This window comes from Hesperophylax consimilis, chromosome 26 (assembly GCF_061612785.1).
Source record: "Hesperophylax consimilis isolate HC1 chromosome 26, BYU_Hcon_1.0, whole genome shotgun sequence".
Lineage (NCBI taxonomy): Eukaryota > Metazoa > Arthropoda > Insecta > Trichoptera > Limnephilidae > Hesperophylax > Hesperophylax consimilis.
In genome coordinates, this window is record NC_142861.1 from 23,731,118 (window position 1) to 23,746,893 (window position 15,776).

Here is a 15,776-nt window from a genome sequence, read left to right on the forward strand (position 1 = left end):
TCAATTTGTAAACAATGAGTTGAAATGAGGACACCAAATGGTTGCATTGTATTCAACCTGACTTCTAATCAGAGACGTGTACAGTAATTTTATAGTTTTTATGTTATTAAAGTCTTTAAAAACAAAAATAAATTCGAAATAGATGAAAACAGGATCAACATTAGAAATAATATTGTATTTTATACTCCCCAAACGAACACAAAACACACTGCAGTTTCATTGGACAATCTTTTACCGAAAAATATTCTAGTGCTAACTAAACTTCCTCAATATTTAAAAGAGTTAAAATTGGCTATGGCTTTTCAATACAGCAGTTGACACTTTTTTTTATTTAATTTGTATTATTTTATGTTTCTCATAAGCTATTCATCATATACAGAGATGTGCAAAATGGATACCCAAAACCATTTGAAATGCAAAATGGAAATGGGTCAAAACTTTTCCATTTGAAAATGCAAAATGCAAAATGGTTTTTAGAAAAGCATTTCAAATGCAAAATGCAAAATACCTATTTTCAAAATGCATTGAAAATGCAAAATGGTTTCTCAGGTCAAACAATTAAAATAATTATAGAATTTTTAAACAATTTTGTCATTTAATAATGGACATCAATGTAGAACAAACATATTACATGATTATTTTATAAGCAATAATTATTAGCCTGAAACACTCATCCACATTGAAAAATCTCCTGATAAAAGATACATGACGCCAACGGGACTTGAACCCGTGTCCTTTCGATTTCCGGTCGACAGCTCTGACCACTGAGCTATGGCGGCTTATCTCTTATCCGCGAAATAATTCAATATATACTAGTGTTTCATTCAACAATTACTGCTTATTACACGCCATAGCTCAGTGGTCAGAGCTGTCGACCGGAAATCGAAAGGACACGGGTTCAAGTCCCGTTGGCGTCATGTATCTTTGTGCTATGCATAAAAAATCTTGTCTTAAACATTAGTTTACCAAAAAAATAATATTTTATATTACATGATGGTAAATCCAAAAACACCACGACTACAGATTATGAAACCACGAAAAAATTGCGCGGGACTAATTTTGCCAACGTAAAAACATAGAAACTGCTATCTAACATTTAATATTACAGCGTCATGGCCCCATGTTCAGTATTTGAATCAGTATTTTTTGAAATGGTATCACTCAATTGCCAGGGCTCCTACCAGGGAGCAACTTGACAAATGTAAACTATCTCTCATAGCGAGGTTGAGGATCGACTGATATTTGGGGCTTATGAAAAAAAGATGAGTGGAGATAGTAGGAAGAATGTTGCAAAAAAGCATTTGAAATGGAAAATGCATTGAGAAAAGCATTTAAAATGCAAAATGGTTTTTAGAAAAGCATTTAAAATGCAAAATGGAAAATACCCATTTTGCATTTTGCATTTCCATTTGAAATGGATTTATTTGAAATAAAGCACATCTCTGATCATATATTACACTAAACGCTTATAACTTCACTATACACTTTTGCAAACACTTTTTATACAAACCGCTTAGACAAATTGTAATCTTGTTTTTGTTTTATATGCCCTCAGTTTGTTTCTTTCTAGGTACAATAATATAATGTATTTAACTATATTACCCACGCACAGGCTGCGCCTTAGTGGGATCCCATTATTCTAATTGATTTTTTATAATATTGTATGCACTAAATGTAAAAAATGGGAAAAAAAGTATTAAATAAAGAAGAAAAAAATTGGTCGTATGGTATAGAATAATGTAAATTATATTTACTCTGTATTATGTTATTTTTTTAGTTATTTATTTTGTTGTTTTAAAAATAAAAACCTTCTGTTGTCACTGTATTATGCAAAAAAATCATGTAAAATGTGTATCATGTAAAAACCCCTCAAGGCATTTCAATTAATAAATAAATTAATAATTTATAAATATTATAAGAGAGAAAAAATTTAAAAAGAAGAAAATTAGTGGTATAAGTTGACCTATATAAATGGTATCTAATATAATACACAACAATCATAAATATGTGTGTTAGAAATAAATAAAACTAAAAAGAGAATGTGTTGTACTCGTGAGATAAGAGACAATATTTAAAATAAGATGAGAAATAGTAAAAGTTAGTAATTAGCAAATAGGTCTGAACTAAGTTGCCTTTTGAAATGATTTACATATATTAAAGACGCGTTATGTTCATACTAATCGAACAAAAAATATGGCACGTTCCTATTTCTAGATTGAAATCGAATGACGAAAACGCACGAGAAAAGAATAGCCACAGCGAATTTGTGTGAATGGATGAAATATCTAAAAATAACATAATTCATACCTAAATGAACGGAACGCATTAGAAAGAGATAGCCATTCAAAGAATATGTGTACGGATGAAACGGCTATATGATTATGAACACCCCTCGTTTCTCTTGCCCACTCGCGACACCAGTTGCATGCTTAAAGCGGCCCACTGTTATTGTAGATTTTGTGTACTTGTACAAAAATCATTGGATTAAAATCTTTATTCTCTTTTGGATACCTGCAGACAAGTGTTAAGCTGTACCTACTACATCCTTGATAACCACATCAGTCTCGCGTCAGAAATAAACTGTAAATTTACCTTCTTCTGGTGTACCAGTAATTGTACTCCTCAATCTTCAGTCTGCTGCCAGAACAACTCAACGATACGGCTGTTGTACCAATCACATAGGATTCAAAGCCTTGAGGTGTATATTGTCTTCTTTCACATTACATCTTCCGCTACTGCCTGTTGTAGATCAATTAAATCTTGTATAATGCTCCTTACAAAATGCCCTGTCAATTATTGAAAATTAATTCAAATTCATTGGAAACATTTTGACTCCTACTTCAATAAACCATTATTATTCAATAGAATGAATTAGGCCCTTCCTACACAGGGATATGAAAGTATTCGATACTCGATGATTAAAGTAGCTTGGTGACTACCGCCATACATCTGCTCGGAGGTCCATACACAAGCACCCATTGCCTGCATTTTGTTAACTCGTCGGTGAAGCTAGTCTCCCGCGACTTTAAACACGGCGGAGCAATTAATAAATATGATAGTAATATCATCACTTGTGTCAGACATGTTTCAATAATGCGTGTGTTTTAGTTCAGTGCTGGGAACAACAAAATGCTACAAAAGCAGTTGAAGTTACGAAAGCTGGTTCTGATGTTTTAAGAGGTGATAGCGACGAAGGTCTCGTGATTTCAATAGTGACGTGTACACTGTGTTTGCAATGTGAATACACAACATCAGTACCGGATACTTGCATATTCCTGTGGAAAAGGTACTTAGAATAAAAAATTTTAAAAATACTTAGCGTAAGAGTGACAATTTCAATGTCAATTTAAAAAGGCGCAGTCGGCAATTCCCTGCTTATTTTGTACTGTATTTTAAGGTTTAATAAAAGAAGCCACCCTGAGGAAGACCAAGGAAGAGATGGATATATTGTGTGGAAGTGGACCGGAAGAGAACATTTGTAGAGAAGGTCAAATCCCACCCTTGGATGCAGCGTTAAGACGATAACTGTATGTTAATTACCGCCGACGAACGGATTAAGCAACAATTGTGATTTACCATTGAAAATAATAATATGTAAACTGAATAAAACACAAGCTCAGATTTTTTTGGTGTATTTTTTAATCTTATAAAATTAATTACATGTCAAGCGCCTATATCCTCGATGGGTACATCATCTGGAAAGACAGAAACACAAACTGATTAGTAAAGCTGCAAAAGGAAATTGAATAGCAATTTGCTTGGTGGCAATGATCAGTAAAAAAATTTGTCCACAAGAATTATTTATTCAGGTTTCAAATGTCAAAAGCATCATTTATTAGACAAGGAAGGTCATTCCTCATAAAAGGCACTAATTGATAAAAAGGTATCCATATTTTCAGACAATTTAAAACTACTACGAACACAGTACATAATTTTAGCTGGATCACTATTTGTTTCACTGTGAAACATGACTTTTTTTAAATAAAATGGATGTCAAAGCTCCCCACATGGGATTCACTTTGGTCCACTTGAACAAAAAGATGTTTCCAAGACGATTAAACTATAAAGAGAAAAACAGTTATGTATAGATATGTATATTCCGAACACCTAATGGATCCTTCAATATCTTTAGTCAACGTTTCCGACAGTCTTGCAGTAGTGCATCATCAGGACAGATGTCGGACAGTAAAAAGTTGGGAAAGGAAGCACAACACGGCTTACTATCGCAAAAATCAATCATTGGAATCTGAAGATTACAGACAAAGTAAATAATAATATATTATTTTTAACTATAAATTGGAAAAAAATACATACCGCCAACGGGAATTGAACCCGCAGCCTTCTAATTGCCGGTCAAGTGCTAATGAATATGTTATCCATTGTGCTTTGCATAAAAACCTTATCATACGTAAGTTTATCATTAAAAATAATAATAACTTGAAAACTGGGTGCATAAGGTGCTTTTTCTACCATTGACACGTAGGATGATAAAATTCACAATGTTACTGAAAAACTACATTACATCTACTTTAATTCCACTCCATATCTAATTCCAGTGCAGAGATAATTCCTCAAATAACTTATTTGTGTTGGTATTGTTTATCAAAATCAAATTTAGATTTGCATTCATTCCGGAAAACTATATTCAACTTCTTCTACAATTCAACCCACTGTTTAAGAGCTCCTGGCACATCCATGTGTCATCTTTTCAAATGGATTCAGGATGTTTTCTATTTTTATTTCTATTATTGTACAATTCAAGATGGTGGACATTATTTGAAATCTGTTGTCTGTCATTGTTTCAAAGCTGGAAATGTTTATTTCGTTTCATATTTAAAACATATTTAAAACATACATAAAAAAACTATAACATGTTTTTTTTTTTTTTTAAAGAAAGACAAACATTCCCGGGTTACGAATAACCTGACAATATTAAATCTCCTACTACCACCACAGTAAGCTGAAAATGTTGCTTGTGTTGTGATGGAGGACTTAGCCAGCTGAGGAATTGAACACACTACGCCTGGGTGGGACCCAAACGCGATGTCAACTCGGCCACCGACCGGTCAAAATGTGTTTATTACTGTTCGGAATTGTGAATTTCGACTGTATTTTTGATGATTTGTTGATGGCAATGACAAATTACGAATGTTTTCTTGTGATCTACGGTTATGCTCAGTGTTGCCATTTTTATCCTGACTGTCCATAAACATAAAATCGTAAGTACGAAAATCATGATCGTATGTCCCGTTATAGTTTCTATAATATGTGGATAGGAATAAGCATTGTAAAAAAAAAAAAAAAAAAAGCCCATTATTTTGACTCTTCACATGACCTGACTAAAGTATATGGTTCACTTGATCGTGCCATGTCTTCCTCTGGCATCCCTGACTTCCATTCACATTTGCACCATATATTATCTTTACACTCCTATCTTCGTTCATTTGCTCTACATGCCCAATTAAAATATCCATAATACTATCATTAAAAGCTAGAATTGTTAATTGTGCAATGATGGAAGACTTAGATAACAGAGGATTAAATCCGCAAAGCCTGGGTGCGAATCATACACTAAAGAACAACACAAGAAGTGACTTGTGGGCGTGCTCCATAATCCAAACATTTGTTTAATAGAGGCTTAAATTTCCAATACAAATTTGTCTACGAAATTCAAATGGGATAGCACTGTGATGTGAAATAGCATCGGGTTGTTGAGCTAAATGGAACATTTGTTTACATTCAAATTAGTAAGGAAGGTTTTTCTTTATTCTATGGCGAAAACCCAACCCTTTGAAACACTAGACTAAAAGCCTTTAGGTGATAAGACTAAATGACCAGTTCAACTATAATACACCGATAGCACTTTTGCCATCTCGCCGAACAGAACAGGTGTACTTACGATTCTGATCCTGTGTCCCATGGCCTTGGCAGGCAAGTTCCTCTTGAAGATGGCGCGGACGGCCCCGGAGCCTCCGTGCGGGCGGGTGACCTTGCCCCAGATGGCGCGCACCTTGGTCTTGCGGCCCTTGGCCCCTCCGGGCACACACGTGCGTTTCTTGGCGCGGTACACATACACGCAGCGCTTGCCAACATAGTAGGCGCTGTCGTCCTTGTAGCGACACCCTTCGATCTGGAATACATCATAAATCCACAGATTAATCAAAACACTTTTTTTTAAATACCGGCACTTACCTGGGTGCTGGGTTTGTTGTGAGGTGAAAATAATGGGGAGTGGAAGATGTGAAGATAAAAGTTGCGAAACATTTGTCAGATCTGATTGAAGACATTTCAAGTAATGTTTCCATATTGAATGGAGTATTTTCACTGAATTTATACAATTGAGCACTGTCACAAGAAACATACCTAAATCATGCATTATTGGTATGAAACACATATTACAACAGATTGATTTGAAGAAGGCAGGTCTCAACAAATGCACATTCAACAATTAATGTTTTGTTTATTTTATGTTCTGCGTGTATACAATGTTTCATTTGGGCGTAGTGTAAATTTATTTATTTAATAAGTTTCCATGTGTTGGTAACATTTGGGTCTGACAAAAATATACTACAAAGCATGTTTCAGTGTTCAAAAATACAATTCACTTCTTCAAGAACACCTTGCGCTTGCAGGAATAAAAACATGATTCATGTCAAGAAAGGTTTTTATCCACCAACTACCACCCTGCCTACTTAACGAATAATAATAATTAACAGATAGAATATAAAATACTTTAATTATGCTACTGGATTCACCATTAAATTAACAACGCTTTGATAATATTTTGATGAGGTGAAGTACATTATAAGACTTAAATTAATTTTCGGTCTATATCATTTACATGCAAACTATCTGAGGCCATAAAATTATTTCCGAGTTGGAAATTTTTTGGTAAAATTTTAACATAATCTAATTAAAACTCTGTATTTTGGCATCCCAGAATCTCAATGCTGAAAGGTTGTGTTACAATACGTGAAATGTTTCAAAAACTTTTTCAATATGTTCTGTTTAGATATCGGGGAAAAATTTGAAACCCGAATCGGTAACTTTGCAGTACATGTTCACCACATTTGCACAAATTATATGGGATTAACCTCAAAATAAAAATCACATCACTAATCCGGTTTGTTCACACTGAAAAATCACATTTTAGGGAAAGATAGATTATATACCGTAAAAAGCTGTCATGATCAGTAAAAAGTTTGTCCACAAGAGCATTTTTGCCTTCAGGTTTCAAATGTCAAAACATCATTTCAAGCAGCACTTTGTTTATCGAAAAATGGTAAGTAATTGATAAGATGATGAAGTAACATACCTTCAGAAGGGCTGTGCCTTCATGTTGGTTCCTAAGACCGCGCTTGTATCCGGTAAAGATAGCCTTGGCGTACAATCTTCCGTGCCTCTTCTTGGCAACTTTGACTGTCTTGGAGGCAGCCTCTACCACGGGCGCTGGGGCCTTGGCGGCTTTGGGAGCCTTCGCCGGCTTGGGTTTACTTGTTGCCGCATCGGCCATTGCTGAAAGAACCACAAAAACAATCAGAAACGAAGTGACATGTGTACTTACTTGGAACTTTTAGAGGTTATGAATCTGACGTCTCGTAATCGAGAAACATCCTATGTTTGGGAAAACCAATTTAATAAAAACACAAATCCGGCACCATCACGGGAATATTATGCACAAATCTGTATAAATATTTCGCTCATTTCACTTATTATTTCATAAAAATACCTATTTTAATATCACAGTCGACGGAATATACGTACCGGAAATTGATATCAAAAGCGAAAGAAAGTAAACTCCGGCAGATGTCGCGTGTGTTTTGTTGCTCTAGTCTATGGGCTCTAAATATAAATTATTTGCGGCGCAATATTTGAAAATGTAATTTCTCTATGGTATTCTGAAAGTGTAGAATGAAAAATATTTTAGTCTTAGCTTTTTTCAGGTAAATATGACTTTTGAAATAAATTATAATAATCATGATTTAACATTAAACATTGCTTTGAAATGTTTACTATATATGTGTAAAAATCTACTGGCTACAGAAATGATAATATTGCTGGATGCAAATTAAATTATATACTCCAACATAATAAGTAAGTAGTGGAGCAAAAAAAACAATATTCAAATTAGATTTGAGGAATTCTGAAAAATTTAATAAAAGCACATTTATTCTCATAATTTTTGTGTCACCACTTGCGTGATGACTTTATTATTTGGGTTACTTTAGTTTACTAACAAAAAAATATTATCATACCGGGTGTCCGGAGGAAAAATGCGCTAACCTCGGGAGGTGATTCTACATGATTGTAGAAGTAAAAAAGAAAAAAAACCTTTTTTCGAAATTCCAATTTCTTTTTTCCTGCACAAAAATATTTTTCCACAGAAGAATATTTATTTTCCCATACAAAAAAATCAACTCTTTTACCTAAAAACGTTGGAATTTCCATTTATCATGTAGAATCACCCCCGAAGTTGATTCACTTTACCCCCTGACACCTTATATTATTTATTTAATTGTTCTGAAGAATTGGTTGGGTTTATTTAAAATTTACTTTATTTGTCAACTTTTGATCTGAAATAGGTGCCTACTTAATTTGTATTTCTATAACTTCAGAATCAAACTCAATCAGAATATCATCAAGAAATTTATTCAGTTCATTTTAGTATTTTTCTGATACCTGCTAAAAATAAACATTTTAAATCTGCAATTAATTCATATTGAGATTATGGCATCCCCAATTGGGGTAAGTTGTGAGGCTGAAGGTAGTGGGGAAGGGAAGTACCTAGCTATTCAGATCTGGTCTCCAAACACGGATAAAGTCATTTCAAGCAATGTTTCAATTCTGAATGGTGGTCTTACACCAGGGAGATACTGAGAGTATCTTCTACTTTGGAATGCCGCAAGTATACTTTATATTATTTTTTAATTAATTAATTGTGTAACAACACAAATTAATTAAATAAAACTTTAATGCCCCCAAGGGATTTGAACCAACAACTTCTGAGTTGCTAGTCAAGAGCCTTACCTCTCGACCACGGAGGTCTAAATCAGAGTAATTTAATTAACAGGTACTTTCCACTTGCCCTTCTCAATTTTTCTCCATCTCACAACATTCCCAAATTGCTCGTACCATAGTCCCCCTGGCTTCAGACAGCGATCTTTGCATAAATTGAATAATCTCTTCAAAATTAAAAATATAATCCAGGTTCATCATGTCCTGAAAAGGGTAGGAAAATAAGTAGCAAACAAGGATTAAGAAACAATATAATTTTATTAAATCATAATAAAAATATTTACAACATACTCAATCACTAAACATACGCACACACTGATAAAAGTCCCACCTAAAGGTACTGCATTGAACTAGAGATGGCCTTACGAATATTTTATAAAAATATTACACCTCAAAAATAATACAATACATGTATTAATAAATACAAAGTGACATCAAGTCACTTTGTACTACGACAATACAATTTTTTATGACATTACTTTGGAAATATCACCTCCTGGCTTAGTTGGAAAATTTGACCTTAATAAAAGTTAGCTTCATCGGATACGTTGACAAAATTTAGCTTCATTGGAGAAATTGACCTTAGCAAAATCTAGCTTCATCGGAAAAGTAGACCTTGACAAAAGACAGCTTCATCGGAAACGTTGATCTTGAATAAAGCTAGCTTCATTGAAAACATTAACTTTAAATAAAGCTTGCTTCATTTGAAACATTGACCTAGAATAAAGCTAGCTTCATTGGAAACATTGACCTTGAATAAAGCGAGCTTTGTTGAAAAAATTGACCTCTAAAGCTAGCTTCATTGGAAACATTGACCATGAATAAAGCTTGCTTCCTTGGAACATTGACCTTGAACAAAGCTAGCTTCATTGGAACATTGACCTTGAATAAAGCTTGCTTCATTGGAAACATTGACCTTGAATAAAGCTTGCTTTTTCGGAAAAATTACCCTGATAAAAGCTACCACCCGCAAACTGGTTGCATTTGAAATGTGGATATACTCTAGAGTGCTAAACATCCTGTAGGTGGAAAGATTTACAAACAAATATAACATTATGACTACAAAGAGAAGAAAACTCCAATACTTTGGTCATAGAACGATGAGGAAGAATAAATATAAAGAAACATCGTAGGAAAACAAAGAAATATCCTGGCTAAAGAAACTTGATCTATGGAACAGTTAAATCTATGCAAATGGAAGAAAGAGGCAGGTCAAAATAAAAAAAATATATGTTCACTCAAATCTTTGTCGCATTTTAAAAATGCACAAATCGTTTCATAATATTCTTTGTTTCGATAAAATCATAGACATCCAAATTCGATAGACTTGTCCTAACACGAAATCAGGGTATCATTTTGACGAGCTGGCGACAAACCACGTGACCATATTTTTGGCACCAGGGGGGTTCGAGAACGCTTTGAATAAACTACGACACCAGTCGTACATTGAGCACCGAAGAACATACATTGAAATAACCAGACCCTGCGCAGAAAAGTAAAGTTCGCTATGGCAAAGGTTTGCAAATATGTGTGGGAGGTGGGTAAATTGTAACGAGTTTGTAAAAAGGTCTAACTAAATAGTGTAAAAAAGTTCTGGCTTATTTCCCAATCCAGAACATTTGTTTACCGGATTTGTAGTTAAGTTTTTAGTACGCAGCCAGCAATTTGCGTGCCTTTATAAAAAGGACTAGTAATTCGTAAGTAGATTTATTTTCCAGGACTGAATAGCGGTATTAATATGCGAGTTGTCTGTATACTGTCAGATTAATTTATTGACAAATAACAGAAATGGAGACGGTCAAGCCGCTTCCCATGTATGCGCAACTTGGGTTTATTCCCTTTTCCCTAATTGGTTGGTCTACAATTTGAATGTCTATAGATAAAATTTAATTTTGACTCTCCTTCTTCCTGACACTCAAAATTATGTTCATTTATTCATCTTTTCATAATTTGGAGCTGAGATGTTTTTTCAAAGAAAATTACATACAATAAGAAGTTATAATATTACAACCTTTGGAACACCAGACCCTTTTTGAGGGAAAACAAAAATGGAATAAAAAAATGAACTCTAAAGTGCAAGCGATTCTGTCAAAAAATTGTATGCACTTTCTCATGGCATACAGGTTTAAACTGTATATCATAAAGTTCCAGATAGGGCGAAATTTCAATGCCAGCAGCGCGTTAACGATTTGTCGGCAGGAAAAAATTCACTGGTGCACAAACAGTTTTCCGAAGGTTAAGCTACAAATTTTCATTTGGTAACCTTATTTAATTTTATACATACCAGTATACAATAATTGCAACAGACTGTGTTCAGGCCATAAGAACTGAAAATTGTCTATATAATATCTTAGGCAATAACAAACAAAATTAATTTTCCATTTTTAAATGAATCATTTTCTAGCGGTGACTACAAAACTGTAATTATACTATTTACTACCCGGTTTCGCCCAAGAATTGAAATAAAAAATATGGCATCTTGCCACATTTAAATTAATTATTTCTAAGCTCCACGGCTCACAATGTATGCCATGTGTTTAGAATTTCCCGGCAGAAAAAGCTGTGCAAATTCTAGAACTCACTGTTCGAGAGTAAACTACATATTACTGTTTCATACGCACAGATTTTCTGCTTAATAGTGGTTGCATAAATATATTATTCAAATACACAATATTGTAAAATGGAATTAAATTGATTTTATTTTATATACATAATAGAATTACATATCTAAAACGGAATGGAAAAAATACAACAGAACTACAATAAATAAAATTTATTATTATGTACATACTATGTTTCATTTGTTACCTATTACAATATGTGATACATAATTATTTATAAATTGTTATCAAATAATTATAAGCTTTCAATGCTTAGAGGCCAAAAATTACAATTTCATAAAAATAAAATTACACAATCAAATTAATCATCTTACAAATTAAATACAAGCATGACTTTGTTAGTAAATGTGTAGTCAAAGTTAGTATGAAAAAAAAATGCTGTAAAACAGTTTTTTGTTGAGGTTAAAATTTATAAAATATTATTTTTTTCATGGATAACATTGAATTTGTGCTTTGAAGATGTAGTAACTTTTGAAGTAATCTTAAAGAATTAAATCAGTCTTTCAGAGAAGCAAAGTTTTTTTTTAAATTTTGCGTTAAAAAAATTGCAATTATCAAAAGATTATTGTGTAGTTTTACTTGTGTAAATTTTATTTACAAAATTGATGTGTTACTGCCGTTATAAACAAAAAATGTTTAAAACAACTCTCTTCCACTACAAGTTATGTTACATAGAAACATTGGGTTTTCGAGGTTGGTAAAAGCACAAACCGAGGTAGTTCTTGGCCAACTGACAATAGTACTAATACGTTAGTTGAGGCGCTCAGCGGGAAATTGGCCCAACCAACAAAAAATTTTATCAGCGAAAACATCAGATTGTTATAGATTTTTGTAATATCTATATAGTCACAGTGGCCTAATTTTAGTTTTAACTGATTTGAAAGGATGGCGCTATATAATATTGTTCATTTCATTACTAAATTAGTTTCAACAATTTGATGTTTTCGCTGATTATGAATTTTTCGGTGGTTGAGTCGCTCTTCCGCTGAGCGCCTTCTTTAATGGCACAGAAAACCAAGTGTCAGGTTATTGAAACATAAAAGGTCTTATGTCATCATTAAATTTATTCACTGTCAACTTACAGCAATTTCTTTAAATCTATTATTGCACATAATTTAGACAGCAAGCCTTTTATTGGCAAAATATCGGCCCTGTACTGTTTCTTTGCTAAAAGCAGAACTAATTATTATTTTCTCTTAAACAGCGATAGATTGTCACAAATAAGCTCTTTCATCGAAGACGTATACTTTAGCAAAATACATAATACATAAATTGTTTTTTAAATCTGATTGATAATTTTTTAAATGTTCAATTTTAACCCATTCAGAATTCATTAAATCAGGCCCCGTCCTGAAAACTAAATTGCGAATTTTTCGATAGTAATATTAGTAAGAACCATTTTTTTAACCCTTTGAGGGCCAATCTGTCGGTGCAAACCTTGATTTACATTGTGAGCGTACAGCGACAAGTGGCCAAGTTAAAATTCTTGTTCGTTGGCTGTCCATACTAAGGCTTAAGTTCTTTGGATAAATGCAAACTCACAGCTTCATAAGTGAGGATATTTTTTACATTTATGAAACAAAATACACTATAAATAAAAAAAAAATATCCTAACTTGAAAAACCATGAGTCTGCATCTGCCAGCAAACAAACAGATATAGAGTTATTATGTATATTTGAAAATATTTTGAACACACGGTAAAATTCGTGAGATATAAATTAGAAGGAACCATTTGCTAGTGATATTTAATATCATTCATCATGGTGGTACTCTTAGTCTCCATTCAGTAAGATTAGAAACACAAAATAGAGCATGTAATTACATAATATATTAAGCATGAAAAACCCGTTAGCAATGAGCCATCAAAAAAAAAAAATCAACAAATATAATTGAGATTTGTATAAAATCTATGACTGCTAAATTATTAGTAGTATCACGGCCGATATTTGACGCCACCAACCAAAGTATATATTCGCTTGTACGAAAGAACCAAAAGAACGTACAAAGCAAAAACACCACAATTTTTTTTCCCCATTTTTTTTAGCTATTCTTCAATGTCCTTTGCGAAAGCTGTAATGCCAAATCAACCTTTTGACTGTGTTAACCACCTCAGGTTTTACAATGCCCCTAAGCGACACATTATCTTCAACCTAAGTTGCTGTATCGAGGGTTGATACGGCCTAATCCATCGTAGCAAAGGTGTGATGTGATCGAATGTAAAAGGTTAATGTTCCAATCTGAATAATCAACATTACAATGTCCTGACTGATGATGCACATACATATCAATGGCATAGTGCAAAAATGTCTTAAGTGCAATTTAATGTAAATATAAAGATACCTTGTCTCTTAAGATGATTTAAAAACTACATTACTAAATTCACAAAGAATTAATTTATCATCGATATCAATAGTAATGGTGTTGCTTTAATTCTTATATTAAAGTTTTAAGCAAAATTTTCACTAGGATTGCACTAACACATTTGTGCACTATGTCAATGACAATATTATACAAAATCCATGTAAATACAGTGAAACCCTTATATAAGGTTTCCACAAAAAAAATTATACGAGAATTTCACTATACATTTTTGCACTTTAGATTTTTTTTGTAAATATATTGTTTATGTTTGAAGTTTTATAAGTACAGGGAGAAAGCACGCCGTTAAAAAGAAAGAAAAAAACCACCCTCAGCTGCGCTTCTTGGCGAACAAGTCGATGACGCTAAGCGCTTTTGTTTTCTCCTGCAGTGACACGACGAGCTGGCCGTCGAAGTAACTCATGGTGGCGCGGCAAGAGTTAGGTGGGGAGGGGTCGGCGGGGGTCACCGGACATGCAGTGCGGGGCGTGCATCAGTTGAAGTGGAACTTGAATTGGAAGGGGCTGCCGTGGTGGAAGTGGTGGAAGGGACTACCGCCCTGGCCGCCGCGCCCGTTCTCCGGATCCAGGGGGTCGTCGCCCGCGTCATATTGAGCGCGCTTTTCGGGGTCTGTTAGAACCTGAAAAGATAAAAAAACATAAAGAATTTTTCAAATTTACTTTGAGTAACTTTTATCTCTTTTTTTATTTAGAAATCGCCTTCACCAACTGCTCCTTACTAACTGGAACCAGTGGGTCTATGGAATCCCCAATGGTACAACACTATCAGCCATAGATTATCGAAGGCTCTAAAATTAATCATTAAAGTGATACTCAAAGTCCCCATAATAATAAGCACTGTAGATTTCAACAAGCACAAATTTCATGCACCAGATATTTGGCAGATTTACACAAAAACCATCTCTTTAAAAAAAAAAATGTAACTTTTACTCAAATACCCAAAACAATTTCAAAAACTAAACCATACAAATATACCTGACAAAACAAGACAATTAAAAAATTTAAAATCTTGGCCTAAACATTGGATCATCAACAATTAGTCAACTCGCCCAAATCTAGATTAAAAGTTCTCTAATCCCATTACTATTACCAATACCAACCTGAATTGATTCTATCAAATATTTTTCTTCCAACTTATCAAAAAATGTAGCTATCGAAATTAGCCTTGAATATTGATAAAATAAGATATTTTTAAACTAACCTGTCTCGACACAAGATATCCCAAGTGAGACAGACGCAGCAAACTATCTTGTCTAGACACGGAAAATCCCTAGTGAGACAGGCGCAATGAACTATCCTGTCTCGACACAAAATATCCCTAGTAAGCAGAGATGTGCTTTATTTCAAATAAATCCATTTCAAATGGAAATGCAAAATGGGTATTTTCCATTTTGCATTTTAAATGCTTTTCTAAAAACCATTTTGCATTTTGCATTTTAAATGCTTTTCTCAATGCATTTTCCATTTTAAATGCTTTTTGCATTGCAACATTCTTCCTACTATCTCCACTCATCTTTTTTTCATAAGCCCCAAATATCAGCCGGTCCTCAACCTCCCTATGAGAGATAATTTACATTAGTCAAGTTGCTCCCTGGTAAGAGCCCTGGCAATTGAGTGATACCATTACAAAAAATACTGAACATGGGGCCATGACGCTGTAATATTAAATGTTAGATAGCAGTTTCTATTTTTTTTAAATTTAATTATAATCAAATTTAATAATATAATTATAAGTTCTGCAAGTATTTTTTGGTTTTTGCA

General features: G+C 33.6%; 2 protein-coding genes across 3 annotated transcripts in view; both read right to left on the minus strand.

Moving 5' to 3' along the window:
• Window positions 1-3,616: 3,616 nt before the first annotated feature.
• On the minus strand, window positions 3,617-7,837 carry RpL35A (ribosomal protein L35A). Of its 2 annotated transcripts, none has more exons than XM_089647379.1 (4): window positions 7,765-7,837; window positions 7,316-7,515; window positions 5,900-6,130; window positions 3,617-3,695 (listed from the first exon to the last, which is right to left on the minus strand). In XM_089647379.1, the coding sequence occupies exons 2-4, from the start codon at window positions 7,511-7,513 to the stop codon at window positions 3,672-3,674; spliced, it is 453 nt and encodes a 150-aa protein (XP_089503505.1). In that variant the 5' UTR covers window positions 7,514-7,515; window positions 7,765-7,837; the 3' UTR covers window positions 3,617-3,671. The 2 variants fall into 2 exon arrangements, with proteins under 2 accessions (XP_089503505.1, XP_089503506.1); XM_089647380.1 differs by having other exon boundaries at window positions 7,730-7,795.
• Window positions 7,838-9,254: 1,417 nt separating this feature from the next.
• The window catches only part of P58IPK (dnaJ homolog subfamily C member P58IPK), a 30,570-nt gene continuing 24,048 nt past the window's right edge, over window positions 9,255-15,776 (minus strand). Inside the window, exon 10 of the mRNA XM_089647090.1 lies at window positions 9,255-14,635. Coding sequence (XP_089503216.1) covers window positions 14,489-14,635 — 147 coding nt within the window. The 3' untranslated portion in view covers window positions 9,255-14,488. The remainder of the gene's footprint in view (window positions 14,636-15,776) is intronic.

Excerpts from the sequence above, each read along its gene's own strand:
- RpL35A (XM_089647379.1), bottom strand. The coding sequence starts at position 7,513 with ATGGCCGATGCGGCAACAAGTAAACCCAAGCCGGCGAAGGCTCCCAAA. Across the intron at positions 6,131-7,315 it reads AAGGCACAGCCCTTCTGAAG|ATCGAAGGGTGTCGCTACAA; the intron begins GTATGTTACTTC and ends GATGTATTCCAG. Across the intron at positions 3,696-5,899 it reads TGGGACACAGGATCAGAATC|ATGATGTACCCATCGAGGAT; the intron begins GTAAGTACACCT and ends CTGTCTTTCCAG.